This window comes from Scyliorhinus canicula, chromosome 9 (assembly GCF_902713615.1).
Source record: "Scyliorhinus canicula chromosome 9, sScyCan1.1, whole genome shotgun sequence".
Classification (NCBI taxonomy): domain Eukaryota; kingdom Metazoa; phylum Chordata; class Chondrichthyes; order Carcharhiniformes; family Scyliorhinidae; genus Scyliorhinus; species Scyliorhinus canicula.
In genome coordinates this window covers 154,859,910-154,885,377 of record NC_052154.1, presented here as the reverse complement: position 1 = coordinate 154,885,377, position 25,468 = coordinate 154,859,910, and the positions used below count along the sequence as shown (strand labels likewise).

The 25,468-nt window shown below is 48.3% G+C and overlaps 2 protein-coding genes across 2 annotated transcripts in view; one reads left to right on the top strand and one right to left on the bottom strand.

Moving 5' to 3' along the window:
- The window catches only part of LOC119970947 (inositol 1,4,5-triphosphate receptor associated 2-like), a 163,960-nt gene extending 159,361 nt beyond the window's left edge, over positions 1-4,599 (bottom strand). Inside the window, exon 1 of the mRNA XM_038806058.1 lies at positions 4,132-4,599. Within this exon, the coding sequence (XP_038661986.1) occupies positions 4,132-4,170 (39 nt within the window). The 5' untranslated portion in view covers positions 4,171-4,599. The remainder of the gene's footprint in view (positions 1-4,131) is intronic.
- A 6-nt stretch (positions 4,600-4,605) lies between these two features.
- The window catches only part of ctr9 (CTR9 homolog, Paf1/RNA polymerase II complex component), a 74,019-nt gene continuing 53,156 nt past the window's right edge, over positions 4,606-25,468 (top strand). Inside the window, exons 1-7 of the mRNA XM_038807985.1 lie at positions 4,606-4,728; positions 9,378-9,476; positions 12,209-12,448; positions 14,068-14,185; positions 15,193-15,282; positions 17,321-17,469; positions 24,823-24,930. Of these exons, the coding sequence (XP_038663913.1) occupies positions 4,681-4,728; positions 9,378-9,476; positions 12,209-12,448; positions 14,068-14,185; positions 15,193-15,282; positions 17,321-17,469; positions 24,823-24,930 (852 nt within the window). The 5' untranslated portion in view covers positions 4,606-4,680. The remainder of the gene's footprint in view (positions 4,729-9,377; positions 9,477-12,208; positions 12,449-14,067; positions 14,186-15,192; positions 15,283-17,320; positions 17,470-24,822; positions 24,931-25,468) is intronic.

Sequence of the window (25,468 nt, the reverse complement as noted above, 5' to 3'; positions counted from 1 at the left end):
ATGAGTCCAAAGAAGGTTTCTAGTCTGCCCTGGACACTCTACTCTCCAACATTCCGAAGGAAGATAAAATTATCCTCCCTGGGGACTTCAATGCCACAGTTGGGAAGGACTCCCAACTCGGGAAAAGAACCATTTGAAAGGAAGGAGTTCTTTTGCTCACAAAATGCATGGAACACCAGCTTGTCATCACGAACACACTGTTCGCCAAAAAGACAAGTTCAATACTTCCTGGAGACATCTGCAATCAAAGCACTGGCACATGATCGACTTCCAATCCCAAAACCAAAAGGATGCCCTCATCACCAAAGCGATGATCAGTGCAGATGGGCTGCTGGACAGACCAGCGGCACATCTGTTCCTCTATGTCCATCTAGGCACAAACTCCACCAAAAGCAGCGAAGAGGAAGAAACTGCTCAGAAAAGGGATCCCTGTTGAGTAGCTTCAAGAAGCAAGCATGCTAGTGACCTTCCAACAATGTCTTCTCCAAAATGTTCATTCTAATCGATTGGAGGTAAACCGGAAAGAGCTGATGACAGGCATCATCTCAATTGGTTAGAAGAGAATGACCATACCATCCAAGACCTCATTAACAGGAAGAGGAAAGTTATCCATGCCTGGAAAAATTACATCACCAGCAAGGCAAAGAGGAAAGCTCATCAATCAGCCAAGGCGGAGGTACGAAGAAGAACTAAGAAATCAAGAACCAATGGTGGACTGTGAAAGCTAAGGGGCTGCAAGTCCTCACCGACAAACATGATACCCAGGGCTTCTTCAGTTCCACCAAGGCAATATATAGACCTAACACCCTTGGCCTCAAACTGGTACAGAGTAAGGATGAAACTTTCTTGAGAGACAGAGAAAATATCATCTTTTGAGAACACATCAAAGAACTCCTAAATCGTGATACAATCATAGATGAGGATGTGTTTGAAGAAATCCCCGCAAATGAAAGATGATCTTAAACTCCCAACAAGCGTAAACAAAGTCAAATCTTCCATTAAACACGCAAAGAATGGAAAAGGCACAGGAGTGGACGGGATTCCAGCAGAGATTTTCAAACTTCGAGAAGAGATCACCCATCATCTCCATCAGCTGTTCCTGAAAATTTGGGACAGAGAAGAAACTCCTGACGACCTCAGGATGCTGTCTTCGCCACCATCTTCAAGAAAGAAGACGTAACTGACTGTGGGAACTACCGAGGAATCTCCCTACTCTCCATTGCCAGGAAGGGCGGCATGGTAGCATAGTGGTTAGCACTGTTGCTTCACGGTGCCAGGGTCCCAGGTTTGATTCCCGCTTGGGTCACTGTCTGTGTGGAGTTTGCATGTTCTCCCTGTGTCTGCGTGGGTTTCCTCTGGGTGCTCCGGTTTCCTCCCACAAGTCCCGAAAGATGTACTGTTAGGTGAATTGGACATTCTGAATTCTCCCTCAGTGTACCCGAACAGGCGCCAGAGTGTGGGACTAGGTGATTTTCATTGCAGTGTTAATGTAAGCCTACTTGTGACAATAATAAAGATTATTATTATTAAAAAGATCATTACCCGAATCCTCATTTTGGGACTTGTAAACGTAGATCAAATGTTCCCCCTTGTAGGACAGTCTGGAACAAGATATTGGTTGAGAAGTGATAGATTTAAAACAGATAAGGAGGAACTACTCGCGGAGGGAGGTGAATTTGTGGAACTCGCTGCCCCATAGTGCGGTGGAATCTGAGTCATTAAATGGTTTCAAGAAGGAGGCAGATATATTTCTGATAATAAATAGGTTAAAGGGATATGGGAAACAGGTAGGTAAGTGTTGGGAAGTCCAGGACTTTGAGGTGGGGTCTGGATGTAGTCCATATTTCTGAGCCATGTAGAAAAGTTGGGAGGACAACTGCCTTGTACTCGAGGATCTTGGTGTCAGGATCTTGTCGTGGAAGAGTCAGAGGATGTTGATGAATTATGCTGGAGAGACAGCCTTTGACAAGGTCTTTCTTAGCACTTCCAGATTGACTGAGTCAAAAGCCTTGGTCAGATCAATGAAGGCCATATAGAGTGGTTAATACTGCTCCTGGCATTTGTCTTGAAATTGCCACAGTGAAAATCATTTCTGCAATTTATGAACCAAGACACCCAGATCCCTCTGCCCGGATGCATTTTGAATCTGCTTTCCAAGAAGATAATAATTTGCATTACTATTTTTTCGGCAAAATAATCTCACACTTATCTACATTAAACCCCATCTGTCACATTTTTACCCAATCTCCTAATCTATCTATCTCTGTCCGTAAATAAGTTATCTCCTCTTCACTGCCTGCTTTCCCACCTATTTTAGTATCATCCACAATAAAAACGATATTCTGTCCCTGCTAGCAGATCATTTATATAGACTGTGAACAGTTGAGATCCAAGGACTGACCCCTGCGGCATCCCTCTAGTTACAATTTGCCAGCCAGAGAAGGATCCATTTATGTCGACCCTCTTAGGGAAGCTTCCCCACAGAACTTTGGGGAGCAGTCGCAAACGGCCGAAGGATACACCCAACGCAAGGCGCCAGAATCGTCCGTATGCATATCACCCAGGCCGGAAGCCAAAGCCACCTCAGGCCTGGGCCTTGTAAGTTCACCGGCCCAAGCACAACCTCCAAAGTTGCCCCAATCGAAATTAAACTCCGGGTCAATGGTCACCCCTTGAAAATGGAAGTGGACATAGGATCCAGTGTCTCCATTACAATGGAACAGGCCTTCAGGCACCTCATTGAATCATAGTATCCCTACACTGCAGAAGGAGACCATTTGACCCATCAGGTCTGCACTGACCATCCAAAGGAGCATCCTACTTAGGCACACGATTTCATCCTATCTCCGTAACTCCATCTACCCTTTTTGGATACAAAGACCCAATGCATTTAACCTGCACACCTTTGGACTGTGGGAGGAAACCGGAGCACCTGGAGGAATCCCATGCAGAATGGGGGGGAATGTGCAAACTCCACACACAGTCTCCCAAAATTGGAATTGAACCCAGGTCTCTGGCACTGTGAGGCAGCAGTGCTAATCATTGTGCCAACATACCGCCCTCTGACCGGGCATCATGACCCTGGGCCAGGCCGGCCACATACACAGGACAGCCTCTGGGAATCGTAGGAACTACCATGACCCCGGTCACACATGGGCAGCGCCCAGTCTCCTGGGCAGAGATTGGCTGCAAAAATCCAATAGGAACAGAAATCTTTCAAAATGCAAACCATTGGCCTTTATGACGTTGGGAAATATCCCAAGGTATTTCAGGAAGGCCTCGGCAAAAATATACATAGACCTGGAGGCCCTACCTAAGTACTTCAGAGCCTTTCCCACCGAACTTTGCCGGTTGGAGAACTTTGGCATCACACATCCTGTACAATTTGCATAATGGAGTACGCTAGTAGTCCCAGTAGACAAGTCGGTCTGCCTTTGCAGAGACTATAAATTAACTGACAACAGAGCTTCCCACCTTGACTGGTACCTCATGCCCATATCAAAGACCTCTATGCAAATTAACTGGAGGCCTTACATTTACCAAGCTAGACACGAGCCATACATACTTCCAGCTGTAGCTCAATACGGCATCCAGAGAATATGCCACCATCAACATCCAAAAAGGGTTATCGGAATACAACTGCCTGCTTTTCGGAGTCTCGTCAGCGTGCACCTTTTTCCCACGCATATTTCCAGCCCTTCAAGGGCTGCAAGGGATGTGTTAATCACAGGAGTCACCAAAAAAGAACACCTGGCAACCTTAGAGGAAATGCTACGGCGATTCCCCGTGACAGGCATCTGCCTCGAGCGTGATTCAGGCGGGTGAGGTAACATACCTCGGATGCTATGTCGATAAAAACAGCCTGCACTTTGTACGTGAAACACAAAACGTTAGTTTGGAGGTCTAGTCATTTAGGGAGGCAAATAGCTTTGACAAAGAGTCATTCAGACTCAAAACTTTAGCTCCCTTCTCTCTCCACAGATGCTGTCAGACCTACTGAGATTGTCTAGCATTTTTTGTTTTTGTTGGGGAAATAGAATGTAGGCCTTTATTGCAAGCGGGTGGAATATAAAAGTAGGGATCTCTTGTTATGCAGGGTGTTGGTGAGCCCACACCTAGAATATAACTTACAGTTTTGGTCTCCTTATTTAAGAAGGTAGATACTTGCATCGGAGGCAGTTTAGAGAAGGTTCACAAAATAGATTCCAGGGATGAAGAGGTTGGCTTTTGAGCAGTTTGGAGCCCATATGCATTGGTGTTGAGAAGAATCTTTCAAATTCTATATTTCAGAGAGCTGTGGAGGTTGGACCATTGAATATATTCGAAACTAAAATGCACAGATTTTTTGAATTATGGAAGTCAGGGGATAGGGGGTACAGGAGGGCTAAGGGTAAGAGCTGAGGCTAAGATCAGGGCTTACTGAATCATGGAACCAGCTCGAGGGGCCGAATGGTCAACAGTACAAAAGTCTCTCTCTCTTTCCTACTGGGTGACATGGTCTTTATCTCACTGGATGCCAATGTCTCTCTCCCTCTCCCATGCCAATATATCTCTCCATCCATCCAGCCACCATCTCTCTATCCAGCTCTGACTGGGTGACCCACTCCTGCCGCTTTCCGGTGCCAGACCCGTGCCCCGGAAGTAGACTCCGGGCCTGGCTCCGGGGTCAGCCAGGCCGCGATGTTGTCGCGCGGATCCATCGAGATCCCGCTCCGGGACACGGATGAGGTGAGGATGAGGGGCCGGAGGGGACGAGGCTCTGGGCCCGAGGAGGCGGCGGGGTGGGAGATGTCAGCCCGCGAGCTGGGGCCGCCAGAGCCGGGTGCTTGGGGAAACAGCCGCGGCCTCCGGCTCGGGCTCAAATCAACCGCGGCGCCGGGTGGGGGCAAGTCCGGGAATCAGGCGGCGTCTTCCCGTCTGTCCACAGTGTGCCCGAGCACCCCCTGTTAGGGGAGGGGGCTGTGTCCGGGGGTGAGGGACATCGCCCCCGTCTGTGCCCACTCCCCCCCCCCCCTCCCCCCCGGGCTGTGCCCACTCCCCCCCCGGGCTGTGCCCACTCCACCCACCTTTGTGCCCACTCCACCCACCTTTGTGCCCACTCCACCCACCTTTGTGCCCACTCCCCCCCCTGTCTGTGCCCACTCCCCCCACCTTTGTGCCCACTCCCCCCACCTTTGTGCCCACTCCCCCCGTCTGTGCCCTCTCCACCCCCATCTGTGCCCACTCCCCCTGCCTGTGCCCACTCTCCCTGCCTGTGCCCACTCCCCCTGTCTGTGCCCACTCCCCTTGTCTGTGCCCACTCCCCCTGTCTGTGCCCACTCCCCCTGTCTGTGCCCACTCCCCCTGCCTGTGCCCACTCCCCCTGCCTGTGCCCACTCCCCCTGCCTGTGCCCACTCCCCCTGCCTGTGCCCACTCCCCCTGCCTGTGCCCACTCCCCCTGTCTGTGCCCACTCCCCCTGTCTGTGCCCACTCCCCGTCTGTGCCCACTCCCCGTCTGTGCCCACTCCCCGTCTGTGCCCACCCCCTGTCTGTGCCCACCCCCTGTCTGTGCCCACCCCCCCTGTCTGTGCCCACCCCCCCGTCTGTGCCCACCCCCCGTCTGTGCCCACCCCCCCGTCTGTGCCCACTCCCCCGTCTGTGCCCACTCCCCCCCCCGTCTGTGCCCACTCCCCCCGTCTGTGCCCACTCCCCCGTCTGTGCCCACTCCCCCGTCTGTGCCCACTCCCCCGTCTGTGCCCTCTCCCCCCATCTGTGCCCGCTCCCCCCGTCTGTGCCCACTCCCCCCGTCTGTGCCCACACCCCCTGTCTGCCCACCCCCTCGGCTGTGCCCACTCCACCCCCGCCTGTTCCCACTCCCCCTGTTTGTGCCCATGCGCTGTCTGTGCCCACTCCATCTGTGCCCACCCCCGTTTGTGCCCACTCCCCCGTCTGTACCCACTCCCCCTGTTTGTGCCCATGTGCTGTCTGTGCCCACCCCATTTGTGCCCACTCCCCCTGTCTGTGCCCACTCCCTCGTCTGTACCCACTCCCTCGTCTTTGCCCACTCCCCCTCTATGCCCACTCCCCCCGTCTGCGCCCACTCCCCCCGTCTGCGCCCACTCCCCCGTCTGCGCCCACTCCCCCCCCCCCCCGCACCCACTCCCCCCCCCCCCCCACCCCACCCCCGTCTACGGCCATTCTTCCCCCCCCCCCAGTCTGCGCCTCTCCCCCCCCCCCCCCCCCATCTGCCCCTCGTTCCCCCAAGCATGTGTCCCACATTCTTCAGGAGTGGGACATATTGTGCCCTGTGTGCGGGGTCTTCCCATGTACCGTTTAGCTGCGGGAACCTACAGTGTACCGATTGGCGGTGGCAACTTGCAATGCATCAATAGGTTCTGGGGTCTCGTGTGTGCCAATTGGCTGTGACTATCTTGATGTTCAACGATTGGACACGGAGGGCCTTGCAATATGCTAGTTGGCTGCTATATCCTACGTAATTGATGCACTTCAAAACAGCGGTGGGCAACCTGCTGCCCATGGAACATTTTGTTGACTGTTACCCACATGCAGGGTTGCCAGATTCTGCTGATTGGTGTCTATTTTGTTTTCCTTACCAGTAAGACTAAAGTGATGGTAAAGCAAGCCCATGTGAAGTGCGATGTGTGCTGATTTGGGTGGGTGGGTGGGTGGGGGGGGGGGGTGGGGGGCAGTACTGGACCAAATACTTCATGTGAAACAGACATCCTGAGATCTAGGTGTTCTACTTTGAGATTATAAGTGAGGCTTAATTTTACGTGAAAAATTGCATCTTCCGCAATAAATCTGCATGAGTTGGTATGTATGCGTTGACCAGTCAACACAGTTTTCCCTGACTACATTGGCTCTCTGTCTGGCAGTATGTCGATTATTAAAATTCTCATCCTTGTTTTAAAATCCTTCCATGGCTTCACCCCACTCCACTATTGGTGTTCAGTTTTGGTCTCCTTACTCGAGAAAGGACATACTGGCACTGGAGGGTGTGCAGAGGAGATTCACTAGGTTAATCCCAGAGCTGAAGGGGTTGGATTATGAGGAGAGGTTGAGTAGACTGGGACTGTACTCGTTGGAATTTAGAAGGATGAGGGGGGATCTTATAGAAACATTTAAAATTATGAAGGGAATAGATAGGATAGATGCGGGCAGGTTGTTTCCACTGGCGGGTGAAAGCAGAACTAGGGGACATAGCCTCAAAATAAGGGGAAGTAGATTTAGGACTGAGTTTAGGAGGAACTTCTTCACCCAAAGGGTTGTGAATCTATGGAATTCCTTGCCCAGTGAAGCAGTTGAGGCTCCTTCATTACATGTTTTTAAGGTAAAGATAGATAGTTTTTTGAAGAATAAAGGGATTAAGGGTTATGGTGTTCGGGCCGGAAAGTGGAGCTGAGTCCACAAAAGATCAGCCATGATCTCATTGAATGGGGCCAGATGGCCTACTCCTGCTCCTAGTTCTTATGTCATACCCTCAGGTACCTGGGGCCTAAGCTCTGGATTTCCTTGACTTTCTGGTTCTCTTTTTTTTTTAAGCGCTACTTAAAACATTCCTCCTTAGCCTAGGTTTTGGTCACCTGTCCTAATAGCTCTTTATGTGGCTTGGTCAAATTTTGTTTCCTTGAAGAGCCTTGTTAGTTTTACTATGTTAAAGATGCTATATAAATGCATGTTGTTGTTTGCTCTCACTAATTTGTTTGCTACCTCCTAACCTTTGAATTGTCAGTTTTTTGCTTTGGGATGTCTCTCTTTAACAAAGGTACCCTATATACAAATGATTGTGAATCAAAAGTACCCACCTGAAACTGTTAGCCTTTTATGCTTACAGAGAACAGCACTGTAAAACTCTCACCATTTTCTGTATCTATTTCAGATATTCTCATTTTATCTCGATTTAATTAATAGAACATTTTTCTTAAAATGTAGATGGCAGTCATTTTATTTGAGCAATATCTCTGTTAGCAGAATTAAGTGGTTCACAGTAACATCATTGCAGTGTTAATGTAAGTCTACTTGTGACACTAAGAAAGATTATTATTAGTTTTAAAATTCATTCATAGGATGTGCCTGCAGGAGCAACAGGCAGTAAAGGCGGCAAATGGCATGCTAGCCTTCACCACGAGAGGATTTGAGTACAGGAGCAAGGATGTCTTGCTGCAATTATACAGGGCCTTGGTGAGACCACAACTGGAATATTATGTGCAGTTTTGGTCTCCTTATTTGACTCTTGCTTTCGAGAGAGTGCAGTGAAGGTTTACTAGACTAATTCCTGGGATAGCAGTACTGACGTATGATGAGAGACTGTCAGTTAGGAATATATTCGCTGGACTTTAGAAGTTTGGGGGGGGCCGGGGAGGGGGGGTGGTCTCATAGAAACCTATAAAATTCTAACAGGACTAGATAGGGTACATACAGGAAGGGTGTCCAGAGCCAGGGGTTACAGTTTAAGGATACAGGGCAAACAATTTAGAGCTGAGATGAGGAGAAATGTCTTCATCCAGAGAGCGGTGAGCCTGTGGAATTCTCTACCACAGAAAGTAGTTGATGCCAAAACACTGTACTTTTTCAAGAAAGAGTTAGATGTAGCACTTGGAGCAAAAATGATCAATGGATATGGAGGAAAAGCGGGTACAGGTTACTGGGTTGATGATCAGCCATAATAATGAATGGTGGAGCAGGCTCGAAGGGCCTACTCATATTTTCTATCTCTTATGTTGTTGGTAAAGTCGACATTTATTGCCCATCACTAATTGCCCTTAAGGTGGTAGTGAACTGTCTTGAACACAATTGAGTCATTTGTTGGGCCATTTTAGTGGACAGTTAAGAGTCAACCACATTGCTGTTGGTATGGAGCAACATATAGGCCATAGTGGGTAAGGACAATAGATTTATTTAACCTCCATGAACCAGATGGGTTTCACCATCACCATTACTGATAGTAGCATTATCTTCCATATTTAATTTAATTTAAAGTTTTGATCTGCCAGAGTGGCTTTAAACTCATGTCTTCTGGTCATGAGTCCAGACCTCTCCATTACTGATCCAGTAATGTAAATACTATGGCACTAATACCCAAATTGATGGCTTGTAAAGGAATACAATAAGAAGTCTTACAACACCAGGTTAAAGTCCAACATGTTTGTTTCAAACACTAGCTTTTGGAGCACTGCTCCTTCCTCACCTGAGCAGTGCTCCGAAAGCTAGTGTTTGAAACAAACATGTTGGACTTTAACCTGGTGTTGTAAGACTGTAACCTGGTGTTGTAAGACTTCTTACTGTGCTCACCCCAGTCCAACGCCGGCATCTCCACATCTTGTAAAGGAATGGTAGATAATCACAGCTAATCTACATTTCGTTGTTTTTTGTTTAGGTCATTGAACTTGACTTTGATCAGCTGCCGGAGGGAGATGAAGTCATCAGTATCCTCAAACAAGAACACACCCAGCTTCACATATGGATGGCCTTGGCGGTTTGTATTTCACTATTTCTTAAAGAAGTGTAAAGCAGGATGATTATAGTCTGACTCTCAACTGGAGAGGAGAAAATGAGATAAAGTGGAGGTACCTGAAAGGCTGGCAGCACTCAGAGTAGAAAAGTCACCTGGTCCAGATGGAATGCCTCTTGAGGTGACCGAGGGAATTAAGGATGGAATTTGCAGAGGCTCTAGCCACAAACTTTCAATCTGCCTTGGATATGGGATTGGTGCTAAAGGACTGGAGGGTTATAAATATCTGGCATTTGGTTTTTTTTTTAAAAGAGATAAACCTGTTGATTACAGGCCAGTGAACCGGTGGGGAAACTTCTAGGAAGACAAATTAATTGTCACTTGGAAGAATATTTTTGTTAATAAATGATAGTGGATGTGGTCAATCCAAAACATCTCAGATTGACTTGATTGAATTCTCTGATGAAGTAATGGGGAGGGTGCATGAGGGGTGTATGTCTGGTGGTGTTGTGTGGAATTTCAAAAGGCATTTAATAAAGCACCACATAATAGACTTTTTAACAAAATTAAATTAATTTACAATCAAATAAACAGTGACAGCATTGTTGACAAAATTGACAACGGCAGAAATCAGAGAATAATGGTGAATGGTTGATTTCCGGACTGGAATGAAGCAACCCTGAGTGGCCACTGATCTTTTAGATATACATTGATGTCATGGACTTGGATGTACAGGACATATTTTCAAAGTTTGCAGATGATACAAAGCTTGGAAATAGTGACAGGCTTCTGAAGGACAATGGGTGAAATAGGTAGCCACATGGCAGCTGAAATTTAAGATCGAGGATACATTTTGATGGGGAAAATGGTGGGAATATAAGCTAAATGGTCCAATTTATAAGAGTGTAAGAATTGAGAGACCTGGGGATATATTTTCACAAATTTTTGAAGCAGGACATCTTTCTTACCTACAGGTATCTTAGGTTTATTAGGTGTGTAGGGTACAAAATTAAGTAAGTAATACTTTTATTAAAGGTATATAAGGACCTTTATGAAATACAGATTGGGCCCAGCTGGAGAATTGTGTTCACTTCTGGCCTGTATTTTAGGAAGGGTGTCAAGGCCTTTGAAGATGGTGCAAAGATGATTTACTAGAATAGCAATAAGGATGAGTGATTTCAGTTCTGTGAAGAGACTGGAGAACTGGGATTTTCTTTTTAGAACAGAGAAGGTTAATAGGAGATATAATAGAGGTGTTCGAATCAGTGAGGGGCTTTGATAGAGTAAATAAAACGGAACTGTTTCCAATGGCAGGGGTTCCATAACCAGAGGACACACATTTAAGCTAATTGGCAAAAAAAGCCAAGCCAAAATGTGAAGACATTTTATTCTGTAGTGAATTGTGATCTGGAATGCCCTGACTGGAAGGTGGTAAAAGCAGGCTCAATAGTAATGTTCAGAAGACAATTGGATAAATACTTGAAAAATAAATATATTTGAAGGGTTATGGGGGAAGAGTGGGGCTAATTGGTTAGCTCTTTGAAAAAGTTAGCATAGGCATGATGGGTGGAATGTCCTCTGCTTTTTAATTCTGAAGATCATTAATAAGTGATATTCAATGGGCTCTGAGGTATTTATTACCATTTTGTACTGCTGTAGCTTTTTAAATTCTTGGACGTGAATATTGCTAGCAAAGCCAGCATTTATTGCCCATTCCTTATTGCTCTTTAACAGATGATATTGAGCCACCTTCTTGAACCGCTGCAGTACAGGTGGTGTAGGTACATTCATAGAGCTGTTAGGGAGGCAGTTCCAAGGTTCTAACCTAGCGACATTGAAGGAATGGCAATATAGTTCGTTGTCAGGATGATGTCTGACTTGAAATGGAACTTGTAGATGATGGTGTACCAATACATCTGCTGCCCTTGTCCTTTTGAGTGGTTTTTGAAAGAGTTGTCAAAGGAGCTTTGGCACATGGCTGCAGCGCATCTCGCTGCTGCTGTTGTGCAGCGGTTTTAGAGGGAGTGAATATTAAAGTGGTGGATGGGGTGCCGATCAAGCAAATTGCTTGATCTTCTATGGTGTTGAGCCCCTTGAGTGTTGTTGGAGCTGCACTGGGCAGGCAGTGCAGGCACCTGCCTGTTTATTGTCATTTATGGGGACATTATTTGAATCAGTCATCGGGGAGAGAATGATGATGTGACATGGATTTGTGATGGGTAGGTCATGTATAAATAAATTGCTTGAGGAGATCCTTAAAGTTAAATATTTTTGGTTGATGGCGGAAGTCTTAAGATAAAAGGGGATTTCGCCTTACAATTAGAGCCAGGTCATTCAAGAGAGAAGTTCAGATACACTTCTTCATGCAAGGCTGGTAGAAATGTGGCACTCTATTTCACAAAAAAGCAGCAAATGCTAGCTCAGTTTTTAATTTAAAATCTGAGGTCAGTAGATTTTTATGCTAGCCAAGGGTGTTAAGAATTAGGAAGGCAGGTGGATGGAGGGAATGTGGATAAGCCATGAGCTCATTGAATGGCTGAGACTTGAGGAACTGAGTGGCCTGTTCCTGCTCCTGTGTTAGATAGGGGAATCTATCATTATGTCATTATTATGACCTTCCAGAAGGCTAAAGATTATTGGTTTAAAAAAAAACTAAAAGTGTGTTGAATTGGAGGAAATCTTATCACCCAATCTCAGGATGTTTAAGATTAATTTTTATTCTCTCAAAACAAAACAAAACCTTTCATATTTTAAAGCTCGAATACTTCAAGCAAGGAAAGACAGAAGATTTTGTCAAGCTGCTGGAAGCCGCTCGTATCGATGGAAACCTGGATTATCGAGATCATGAGAAAGACCAGATGACATGTCTGGACACTCTTGCCGCTTACTATGTACAGCAGGCTCGGAAAGAAAAGAACAAAGATGCGAAGAAAGAGCTCATCACGCAGGCCACCTTGCTGTATACCATGGCCGACAAAATCATTATGTACGACCAGGTAAGATTACAACAGATGTGATGTGAGGGATGGTGTGGCATGTTATGATGAAGTCAGGTGTATCGCGAGGAACAGTGTGGTGTGGTATGGTATGGCAAAGTGCAACACCATGAGATACTATAAAGCCAGCGACACTGTCCATCGGCCCTGTGTCCTCTCTCTGAAGATACTCTCTGCCAACTCCCATCCCTTGCCCTTTCCCCATTTCGCCCATCATCTAGCTTAGTCCCTTAAGTCCAAAGGCTAAAAAAAAGCTTTCAAATTTCCAGTTGTCGACTTTTACCCTGCTTATTTCACACTGCATCAGATTAGTACAGTAACACGCTGTGTCATTGATCTGTATATATAAACACTTCTTACTACACTTTTGATATCTTGACACCAGCAGTGCCAGTTTATTGAAAACAGTTAAATGTTAAGTGTTTAAAAATACACTCATTGGAAAAACTAAACCAAAGCATTGTGATACAAATCAATTCAACAGTCTTTACGATACCTGGTCAACCTAAGCCTTCTGCTTACAAAATAGCTGAATATGTTCCAGTCTCAACAAGTAACTCGTCTCTTGGATCAAGTAGTGGAATCCACAGTTTTCCTCCTCACCTGGCCCAGTTTTACAAAGATCAATCTGGAAAAAACTGAACGTCCTAGGGACACTGGAATTACTTGATAAAAAAGAACCATCTAGCTCATCATCTACCATCCTTGTAATGAGTCTACAACAGACTCGGACATGAGGTGAGGAAATCCCCCAGTGGTGGAGAGCTTTGGGAACCATAGGTACAAAATCCTCTGTTCCTCCCAAGCATGTTGATGTGCACCACACGTCATGTCTTAATTACTTGGAGACTGAATCCCAAAATATGACTTTCTGAAATCTCTCTAATTTGCATTTGAATGAGCCAACTGCTTCTCCTCCTTTCTCAACAGCAAAGTTGAGAAATACTTCTCCTTTATTCTTAAAAATAAAAGCAAATTTCTGCGGATGCTGGAATCTGAAACCAAAGAGAAAATGATGGAAAATCTCAGCAGGTCTGGCAGCATTTGTAGGGAGAGAAAAAGAGCTAAAGTTTTGAAAAATACACTGATTGGAAAATCTAAACCATGGCCTTAGCATTGTGATGCTTTGACAAAGGGTCATCGGGACTCAAAATGTTAGCTCTTTTCTCTCCCTATAGATGCTGCCAGACCTGCTGAGATTTTCCACATTTTCTCTTTGGTTACTTATTCTTAAAGTTCAGTCCTAATTCCTCATCTGAGTAGTTTTTGAAATTATGAAGCGATTCAGTCGAGAATATGTTTCCACTTGTGGGAGAAACCAGAACCAGAGGCCATCAATATAAGATCATCACTCATAAATATAACAGGAAACTCAGGAGAATCATCTTTACCCAGAGAGTGTTGAGAATGTGAAACTTGCTATAAGCAGTAATGGTGAATAACATAGATATATGTAAGTGCAAGCTAGATAAACACATGAGGAAGAAAAGAATGGAAGGATGCACTGATGGGACGAGATGATGTGAAGCATGAACAGTGGCATGGACATGTTGGGCCGAATAACCTGTTTCTGCTCAAGGGGTGTTTTGCCTGATCTTGTTCTCACTGCCTGTCTTTAGAACCACTTGCTGGGAAGAGCCTGCTTCTGTCTGCTGGAGGGGGACAAAATGGACCAAGCTGAGGCACAGTTCAACTTTGTGCTGAATCAGTCACCGAATAACATCCCTGCACTCTTGGGTAAGAGCTCTCTTAAAGCGAGATTTGCGACGGGAGCTTGGTTCTGGCTGAGAGAAGAGGCGGGTCCTTCTCCCAGAACAAAAAGGTAAAATTGGTTTTGAGCAGTCAGACTAGGGGGAATGTCCAAGTTCTTTGTGAGTTTCATAAGTGTGTTTGATGGAACATCGAGGGGCCACCGTGTAAATACTGTGGCCTCACTAGTTAGCACCAGCTGTGAAGCAAAGAATTTGCATTGATATGGTGTCTATTGCATCCTCTGGACTTCCTAAAAGTGCTTCAGAACTAATTAAGTACTTTTGACACATGATTACTGTTGTAATGTAGGAAGTACAGCAATCAATCTGCTCACAGTAAGCTCCTGCAGACAGCAGTGAGTAAATAATCAGGCAATCTATTCTAGGTGTTAATTGAGGGATATATACTGGTCCGGGCAGCAGGCAGAACATGCCTGCTCCTCTTCAAATAGTGTTGTTGATATTTTTTGTCCACTTCATTACAATTAAACATAATTAATTTATTAGTGTGCAAAATGGGGATTCACTGGAATATAACACATCTGAGAGAATAGATAGGCCCTCGGTTCAATAATTAACCTGAAAGACAACACCTCTAACAGTGCAGTGCATAAATAGTGTTGTGGGTATGGATTGTGGAATATGGACCTTGGTTTTGTGATCAAATCTCTGGAGTCAGGATCGAACCCGCAACTTTCTGATTCGAGATGAGAATGCTATCAATGGAGGCATGGCTGTAGGTACCAAGAGATCTTGCAGTTCTGGTTTAGGATTTATCTAATTCAGGATTTATCTGCCAATGTAGCAATATTGTTAAGGGTGTCTTCTCTTAAAGCTCCCCACGAAGTGGAGCAAATTAATAAACATGAGGCTGAATTGGTAGACCTTGACTGGCTGGACTGTTGTGCCTCAAGTGAATCACAAGCTACAGTTTGAACACCCTCTAAGTTAACCTGCTGACTTGTTGAATGACTTTTTATTTTCCCTCCACAGGCAAAGCTTGTATCTCTTTTAACAAGAAAGATTACAGAGGTGCTTTGGCCTATTATAAGAAAGCCCTTCGGACCAATCCTGGATGCCCAGGTGAGGAGTGGCTCCACGCAACCAGCCATACGCCCATTGAGAATTCATATAGTATTGACTAACAACAGCCTAACCCCCAACTGACCTCTAAACATGCCGGTGAATTTGCCTTTAATGATTGTTGTGGGAGGGTTTTGACTGTGATGCAATATACAGGTTTGTTTGGAACATGAATTGCTGTGTAAATAGAACTGTAGGATCAGTTGGCTTGAAACCACCTTGCACCATAACTAACATCACATCTCTCCCTGCTGCCATCTAGTTACCCATTCCTGAATGCATCAACTTCTAAACCCTCACTGACAAACCCACACCGTTAGAAAGATATAGTGTGGCAGTGGTTACGTTATTGGACTAACAATCTGTGAACATTAGTTCAAACCTTTCCATGGCAGTTTTTGAATTTGCATTCGGTTCAAATAATCTGAAAATTAAAAAGCTGGAGTTTATGTCAGTGACCATGAAGCTGTCGAATTATCACAAAACTTCACAGGTTTATTCTTGTCCTTTAGGACTGGAAACCTGTCCTTACCCAGCCAGACCCCTTATGTCACTTCAGGCTGATATATGACTCCACTCTGACACAACATGGGTGACTCTTAGCTGGCCTTTAAAGTAGCCTGGCAATTCACTCAGTTGTATCCTGGACTAGATAAAGGGCTGGATTCTCTGTTTGGGAGACAATGGCCGGGATTGTTCAAAACGGCGGCTCTGTGTTCCAACGGCCCCCGACCGGCGCCGCGACGACTGCGCGCGACTGGCGCCGCTTCTCCAGTCGTCGGAGGTTTGCGTCCCGTCGTCTGACCCGATCCCGGTTCTAACGCCCCATTCTGCGCCCCCGTGCCGAGCGCGATTTCGACACGGAGGGGAGGAGTTCTCCCGCCAGAACAGAGTTGCTTCTGGTTTGCGCTGGAGCTAAGAGCGGTGCACAGAAGTGATTGCTTCTCTCTTGCCATGCAAATTTATGCATGGCGGGGAGCGCATGGGATTCAGTTCCGAATCCCGCCATTGGGCTGCCGTTTTGAGCAGGCAGGCAGGCTGAGATCGGCAGCTGGCCCCCTCCCCACCACAAATTAAAACCTGCTTCACCCCCCCCCCCCCCCCCCCCCCCCCCCCCCCAGCTGCTGAGCAATAGGGACATTATTCTTGTCATCCCCCCCCCCAGGGTGACCCCTGTCTGCCTTTCTCGACCCTCACTTTCTGCCTCTCTCGACCCTCACTGTCTGCCTCTCTCGCCCCTCTTCCCTGCCTCTTTGTCCTCCCGGCCTGCCTCTCACCCCCCTGCTTGCCTCTCTCGCTGTTTTGTTTGGGTGGGTGTTTCAGGATTTTGACACAGTGGTAATGAAGGAACAGGGATATATTTCCAAGTCATAATGGGATGTAACTTGGAGGGGAACCTGGAGGAGGTGGTGTTCACATACAGCTGCTTCACTTATCCTTCTAAGATGGTAGAAGTTGTTGGTTTGGAAGGTGCTGTTGAGAAAACCTTGACTAAATATTGCAGTATATCCTGAGGATGCTGCCCTGGTGGAGAAGGGAGTGAATGTGTAAGCTGCAAATACATGCTTGTAGCAGAGGCAGCTGGTTTGTTATTGCATGCCGACTTTCCACTTACTGCTGCCTCAATTACATGAATTATAAATAAACATAGTGAATCACGATTTCTGCACACAAAAGAAGGCCATTTGGTCTATCATGCCTGTGCCAAGTCTCTGAAACAGCTGTTTGCTCGCTACCTCTCTCCAGATCCTTCTAAATGTTTGTTCTTCAGCTGTTCATCCCCTATTTTACCTGTTTCCAGCATTGTTTCCATATCAAAACAACACTGTTGTTATGAAAAAGAACCCTCTCTGGCTCTACTTGTGATGATCTTAAATTTATGAGCTCTAGTTGCCGACGCTCAGACCAATGGATATTTTCTTTTTCCAACTTGCCTGATCAAAATCCTTCAAACGCACCACTTCTTACTTGAGAAACTGAGCAAATATTTGATGCATTAACTTTATCAGATTGTGATTCCTGTTCCTTGTCTCCACAGCTGAGGTACGACTGGGAATGGGCCATTGCTTTGTGAAGCTGAGTAAGCTGGAGAAAGCTCGGCTTGCGTTTGGAAGGGCTCTGGACCTCAACCCTAAATGTGTTGGGGCGTTGGTGGGGCTGGCTGTCCTGGAACTGAACAACAAAGAGGTGAATTACCTACCTGGGATTTGTAACCTGCTCTAGAGTCAGAGCAGGGCTAACATTGAACAGATTCAGCAAATCTCCTGTCAGACATGGCTACTTTTATCACTGAATTTAGAACGGGTGCATTAAGAACGTGCATTTATAAAGTGCCTTTAACAGAGTAAAACTTTGCAAAGAAGTTGTTATTAGTCAAATTTAGAAAGCCAACAGGGTACAATTTAAAGTGTTTCTACTGGCAACTCAATGCAATGGAGCAGTGATAATCAAAACTTTCTGTTCGAGGTCATCGCAGCAAACTTCTGATGCGCTCCCATGAGAAACCCCAGCCCATCTTCAGAAAGACAGTTCCAGATCCTTCAAGGCAAACAATAATTTTTCATAGAATCATATAGCACCAAAGTGGGCGGCGGGGGGGCATTTGGTTCAGCTCACCTTTGAAAGCAATCCAATTACACCAAACAACCGTGCTTTTTCCCCATAGTCCTGCAGTTCTTTTCCTTTTTAAGTATTTAGCATTTGCTCATTTGAAAGTTACTGAAGTGAGTAAGCTCGAGAAAGTTCGGCTTGCATTTGAAAGGGCTCTGGATCTCAACCCTAAATGTATTGAGGCATTCGTGGGGCTGGCTGTCCTCGAACTGAACAACAAAGAAGCGAGTTACCTGCCTGGGATTGTAACCTGCTCTGTGTGTTGCAGATCATAACTTACAATGTTAAAGAATTTCTCCTGTTCTTTTCTGTTTCTTTTGCCAATTACCTTCTTTTTTTTTAAAAATTTTATTGAGATTTTCACAAAATATCAAAAACAGAAACTATCAACAAGAAAACAGTATTAACAACAAAAAAAAGAAAAACACAATAGCCCCCACAACCAAACCAAGGCTGCCAGTGCCTAAAGAACCCCTGTACTGATCCCCTCAGGACAAATTTCACCCTCTCCAATTTGATGAACCCCGCCATATCATTGATCCAGGCCTCCACGCTTGGGGGCCTCGCATCCTTCCGCTAAAGAAGAATCCTCCGCTGGGCTACTAGGGACGCAAAGGCCAGAACACCGGCCTCTTTCGCCTCCTGGCTCCACTGCAACTCCAAAAATTGCGAGTCCCCAGCCTGGCTTGACCCTGGATCCTACCACCCTCGGCACCGTCCTAGCTACCCCCTTCCAAAATTCCCCCAGCGCTGGGCATGCCCAGAACATATGGGCATGGTTCGCTGGGCTCCCCGAGCACCTAGCACACCTGTCTTCGACCCCAAAAAACCTACTCATCCTCGTCCCGGTCATGTGAGCCCTATGTAGCACCTTGAACTGTATGAGGCTAAGCCTCGCACAAGAAGAGGAGGAATTCACTCTTTCCAGGGCATCTGCCCATGTCCCCTCCTTAATCTCCTCACCCAGCTCCTCTTCCCATTTACCCTTCAGCTCCTCCACCGAGGCCTCATCTACCTCCTGCATTACGTGGTACACGTCCGAAATCCTCCCTCCAACCCACACCCCCGAGAGCACCCTGTCCCGTACCCCACATCGGGGCAGCAGAGGGAACCCTTCCACCTGCCGCCTGGCAAACGCCCTAACCTGCATGTACCTAAACATGTTCCCCGGGGGGAGCCCAAACTTCCCCTCTAACTCCCCCAAGCTCGCAAACCTGCCATCCACAAACAGGTCCCTCAACCTCCTAATACCTACCCTGTGCCAGCCAAGAAACCCGCCATCGATGCTCCCTGGAACAAACCGGTGGTTCCCCCGTATCGGGGACTCCATTGAGCCCCCCACCTCCCCCCTATGCCGTCTGCATTGCCCCCAGATTTTGAGGGTAGCCGCCACCACCGGGCTCGTGGTATACCTCGTTGGAGGGAGCGGCAACGGCGCCGTTACCAGCGCCTCCAGGCTCGTGTCCACACAGGACGCCATCTCCATCCTCTTACATGCTGCCCCTTCCCCGTGCATTACCCACTTCCGCACCATCGCTGCGTTGGCAGCCCAATAGTACCCACAGAGATTGGGCAGCGCCAGCCCCCCCTACCCCTGCCCCGCTCCAAAAACACACTTCTCACCCTCGGAGTCCCATGCGCCCATACAAATCCCGTAATACTCCTATTGACCCTCCTAAAAAAGGCCTTCGGGATAAGGATGGGGAGGCACTGGAACAGGAACAAAAACCTCGGGAGCACCGTCATCTTGACTGACTGCACCCTGCCCACCAGCGACAGCAGCAACATGTCCCATCTTTTAAACTCCTCCTCCATTTGCTCCACCAGCCTAGTGAGGTTAAGTTTGTGTAGGACCCCCCAGCTCCTAGCCACCTGGACTCCCAGGTACCTAAAGCTCCTCCCTGCCCTTTTCAGTGGGAGCCTACCAATCCCCTCCTCCTGATCCCCCGGGTGCACGACGAACAACTCACTCTTACCCAGGTTGAGCTTGTACCCTGAAAAGCCCCCAAATTCTTCATCACCTCCGGCATTCCCCCCACGGGGTCCGCCACATATAGCAACAAGTCATCTGCGTAAAGTGACACTCGGTGCTCCTCCCCATCCCGCACCAGACCCCTCCAATTCCTCGACTCTCTCAACGCCATGGCCAGGGGCTCAATTGCCAACGCAAGGGGGACAGGGGATACCCCTGTCTCGTCCCCCGGTACAACCAAAAGTACTCCGATCTCCTATTCGTGGCTATGCTCGCCATCGGGGCCTCATATAACAGCCTCACCCAACTGACAAACCCCTCCCCGAACCCAAACCTTTCCAGCACCTCCCACAGGTAACCCCACTCAACCCTATCAAAGGCCTATCAAAGGCCTCCGCGTCTAATGCTACCACTATCTCCGCCTCCCCTTCTACCACCGGCATCATTATAACATTCAGAAGCCTACAAATATTGGTGTTCAGCTGCCTTCCCTTCACAAACCCCGTCTGGTCCCCATGAATGACCCCGGCACACAATCCTCTATCCTTGTGGCCAAGATCTTCGCCAACAGCTTGGCATCCACATTTAACAGCGAGATCGGCCTATATGATCCACACTGCAGGGGGTCCTTGTCCCGTTTAAGGATCAAGGCAATCAGCGCCCGTGACATAGTCGGGGGCAAAGCCCCCCCCCCCCCCCCCCCCCCCCCCCCTCCCTTGCCTCGTTAAAGGTCCTAACCAACAGGGGGCCCAGCAGGTCTGCTAAAATTCGACCGGGAACCCATCTGGCCCAGGCGCCTTCCCCGACTGCATGCTGCCTATCCCAGTAACCAGCTCCTCCAGGTTAATCGGCGCCCTCAGCCCCTCCACCTGCCCCTCCTCCACCTTCAGAAATCTCAGCCTGTCCAAAAAGCGCCCCATTCCTTCCCCCTCCCCCGGGGGTTCAGACCGGTACAATTCCCCATAAAAGTCCCTGAAGACCCCATTAATGTCCACCCCCCTTCGCACCACATTTCCTCCCCAATCCTTCACTCCACCAATCTCCCTGACCGCATCCCGCTTACAGAGCTGATGCGCCAACATCCTACTCGCCTTCTCCCCATATTCGTACACCGCTCCCTGTGCCTTCCTCCACTGAGCTTCCGCCTTTCTGGTGGTCAGTAAGTCAAACTTGGCCTAAAGATTACGCCGCTCCCTCAGCAATCCCTCCTCCGGAGCCTCCGCGTATCTCCTGTCCACCCTCACCATCTCCCCCACCAACCTCTCCCTCTCTCTTTGCTCTCCCGATTGGCTCGGATGGAAATCAACTTCCCTCTAATCACCGCCTTCAATGCCTCCCAAACCGTCCCCACTCGGACCTCCCCATTATCATTGGCCTCTAAGTACCTCTTGATACACCCCCGAACCCGCCCGCCCACCTCCTCATCCGCCAGCATCCCCACCTCCAGGCGCCAGAGCGGGCGCTGGTCCCTCTCCTCCCCCAGCTCATGGTCCACCCAGTGCGGGGCATGATCCAAAATGACTATGGCCGAATACTCGGCATCCTCCACCCTCGAAATCAGCCACCTGCTCAGAACAAAAAAATCGATCCGGGAATAGGCTTTATGCACGTGGGAGAAAAATGAATACTCCCTGGCCCTCGGCCTCGTGAACCTCCAAGGATCCACCCCTCCCATCTGGTCCATAAACCCCCTCAACACCTTAGCCGCCGCCCGCCTCCTGCCTGTCCTGGACATGGATCGATCCAATGGGGGATCCAGCACTGTATTAAAGTCCCCCCCCCCCCCCCCCCCCCCCAATATCAGGCCCCCCATCTCCAGATCCGGAATGCGGCCCAACATGCGCATCGTCCCAGTTTGGGGCATAGACATTCACCAGCACCACCCGCTCCCCTTGCAACTTGCCGCTCACCATCACATACCTCCCGCCACTGTCAGCCACCACCTTCGATGCCTCAAACGACACCCTTTTTCCCACCAGTATCGCCACCCCCCGGTTTTTTGCATCCAGCCCCGAATGAAACACTTGGCCTACCCAGCCCTTCCTCAGTCTAACCTGGTCCGCAATCTTCAGGTGTGTCTCCTGGAGCATAGCCACGACCGCCTTCAGCCCCTTCAGGTGCGTAAACACCCGGGCCCGTTTGACCGGCCCATTCAGCCCCCTCACATTCCAAGTTATCAGCCAGATCAGAGGGCTCCCTGCCCCCTCCCCTGCCGACTAGCCATGACCCATCCCCTGCCCGCCCCAGGCCAGCGCCCCCCACCCGGCCCGTTCCCTACGGCGGCAAACACCCCCCCCCCCCTATCCCAAGGCTAGGACCCCTCCCAGCATCGTTACTCCCTCCATAGCACTCCCCTGAGCCAGCTAACTTCTGCTGACCCCGGCGGCTCCCGCCACACCTCCGACCCCTCCCAACGTGGGGCTACTTCTCCTCCCCATACCCATCAGCAGACCTCTTCCCCCTCCCGCTCTCGCGCGGGGAAAAAGCCCGCGCTTCTCAGCTCCGACCCCGCCCCCATCCACCCTCAGCGTGGGAAATAAAAGAAAAGCCCGCGTTTCCCCCTGCCCGACCACGCCTCCTCTAGGGTAGCTCCCCTTGTCGGCCCCCACCACCAGCTCTCCACACTCCAAGTCTACCCCCCAACTCGGGCCCATCCACCGAACCCACGCAAAAAGACAGCGCCCCACCCGCCCTAGAAACAACACACAACCAGCATAAAACAGCATGAAACAGAGAACCCCCCCCCCCCCCCCACCAAAAGTTAACACAGTTATTTACAAACCCCTGACCCTCAGTTAGGGTCCAACTTCTCGGCCTGCACAAAGGCCCACGCCTCCTCCGGGGACTCAAAATAAAAGTGCCGGTCCTTGTAGGTGACCCACAGACCGCCGGCTGTAACATGCCAAACATCACACTCTTTCTGTGGAGCACCGCCTTCGTCCGGTTGTACCCGGCCCTCTGCTTAGCCACCTCCGCACTCCAGTCCTGGTAGATCTGCACTACTGTGTTCTCCCACTTGCTGCTCCGCTCCTTCTTGGCCCACCTAAGCACGCACTCTCAGTCAACGAACCAGTGGAACCGCACCAGCACCGCCCGTGGCGGCTCATTCGACTTGGGCCTCCTGACCAGTATTCTGTGGGCCCCCTCCAGCTCCAGGGGCCCCTGGAAGGACCCAGCTCCCATCAGCGAGTTCAGCAAGCCGACCACATGGGCCCCCAGGTCTGATCCCTCCAGCCCCTCCGTGAAGCCCAGGATCCGCAAATGTTTCCGCCTCGACCGGTTCTCCATCTCCTCGAACCGCTCCTGCCACTTCTTATGGAGCGCCTCATGCATCTCCACCTTTACCGCGAGGGCCGCGGCCTCATCCTCTCTTTTGGAGACTTGTTGTCGGAGCTCCCGGATCTCCACCCCCTGGGCTGTCTGCGTCGCCAGCAGCTTGTCCGTAGTAGCCTTCAGCGAGTCTAGCAGCTCCACTTTTAGCTCCCGAAAACAGCGCTGGAGAGTCTCCTGCTGCTCCTGCGCCCACTGCCTCCATTCCTCGAGGCCTCTGCCGGCCGCCATCTTCCCCAGCTTTTTTCTAGGCGCTGCCACCGCTATTTTGCTGGCCCCACTCCTGGTCCAGACCATAGAACACTGGGGATCTGCTGCTGACACCTTCCCACGTCGGGAATCGTCGATCAAGTACCGCTGGTGGCCCTTAAAAGAGCCCAAAAGTCCGTTCCTGGCGGGAGCTGCTGAACGTGCGGCTTAGCTCCGCATAGCCGCAACCGGAAGTCGTTCTTGCCAATTACCATCAGCTAAGAATCCGTGAGTAATGCTGTTGTATGAGTCAGGCAGCTCCATGTTCAAGTCCCACACCAGGGATTTTCACAGCTCCAGGAACCCGGGTTCAATTCCCACCTTGGGTCACTGACTACCCAGAGTCTGGACATTCTCCTGGTGTCTGCTTGGGCTTCCTCCGGGTGCTCCGGTTTCCTGCCACAAGCCCCGAAAGAAGTGCTTGTTAGGTGAATTGGACATTCTGAATTCTCCCTCTGTGTACCCAAACAGGTGCCGGAGTGTGGCGACTAGGGGATTTTCACAGTAACTTCATTGCAGTGTTAATGTAAGCCTGCTTGTGACACTAATAAAGATTATTATTATTAAGCACTTAATCTAGGCTGATAATTCAAGTTTAGGATTGAAACAGTGCTGTGCTCTTGGCTAGCTTTCAGATGAAAAGTTAAACTGCAGTGGACACAAAAGTTTCCTTAAAACTAGTCGAAGAGAAGCAGGAACATTCACCCCAATATACTGACCAATATTTATCCATCCACCAACGTTGCTGAAGCAGATGAGATGGTCATTATCTCAGTGCTGTTCGTGGGATTTTACTGAGCATAATTGGACTGCTGCATATCCTGCATTGTAACTGTGTACTTCAGGAGTATTTCATTATCTGAAGTACTTTGAAACATCCTGAGGTTGTGAAAGGTGCTGTATAAATGCAAGTATTTTTTTCTTTTCAATTTGAATCTATGTCCCCAGGTTACCAACCCCCCTACCAGAAAAAGCAGTTTCCCCTTTTTTATTGTACTGAAATCCTTTGCGGTTTTATTGTGGGAAAATTAATGACAACTGATGGGTCAAGCGACATTGAGGTTATTTTTAGAGAGAATTGATTGATTGATAGAGATGATGATTAAATGGGAAGCGAGTTGGTTCACAGAAATGGGGAACAGGTTTGATTTCATTATCTCTTCCGGTTCCAGAAACTTCATATTATCTTGTGCCTTCAATTGAATTTGCAGGATGTCTTGAAAGCATGACTTTCTGTTGGCGGAAATGGGAGACAGCTAAAACTAGTCATCGTGAATCTTGATTTATGCAAATTACGTGGCCCAACTAACTGTATTTGCGATAGTGATGTACTGAATGTTGAATAAACTGAGCTCATCAACTCTTTGTTGTCTCCCAAGGTTGATTCCATCAAAAATGGCGTGCAACTACTCTCAAGAGCTTACACGATTGATCCCAGCAACCCAATGGTGTTAAATCACCTAGCCAATCACTTCTTCTTCAAAAAGGTACAAATGCACACAATGGATATGGTGGTGTACTGGTGATGTTAACGGATTATTAATCTAAATGCCCGGGTCAATAATCCATTGAATAGGAGTTCAAATCCCACTATTGCAATTTCTGAGAATTTACAATATTGACAATGAAGCTGTTGGATTGTTGTAAAAACCCATCTGGTTCAGTATTGGTCCTTTATGGGAGGAAATCTGCTGCCCATATCTGGTCTAAACCTATATTTTTTTTTTTTTGAAATAATTTTTATTGAAAAATTTTGATTTTATACAACATTGACGCACCTTAGTAAAATACCGAAAATAACAATAATATTAACAATCATTTACATTCTCCCCATCTCCATGAACAACCCAGCATTTTAACAACAACGCAAATTAACACACTATAAAGTTACAGAATGAACAGTACAATAATGCCCCCCCCCCCCCCCCCCGCCCCGGGTTGCTGCTGCCATTGACCAAGTTGCCTATCTCTGAGCCAGGAAGTCCAGAAAAGGCTGCCATCGTTTATAGAACCCTTGTATTGATC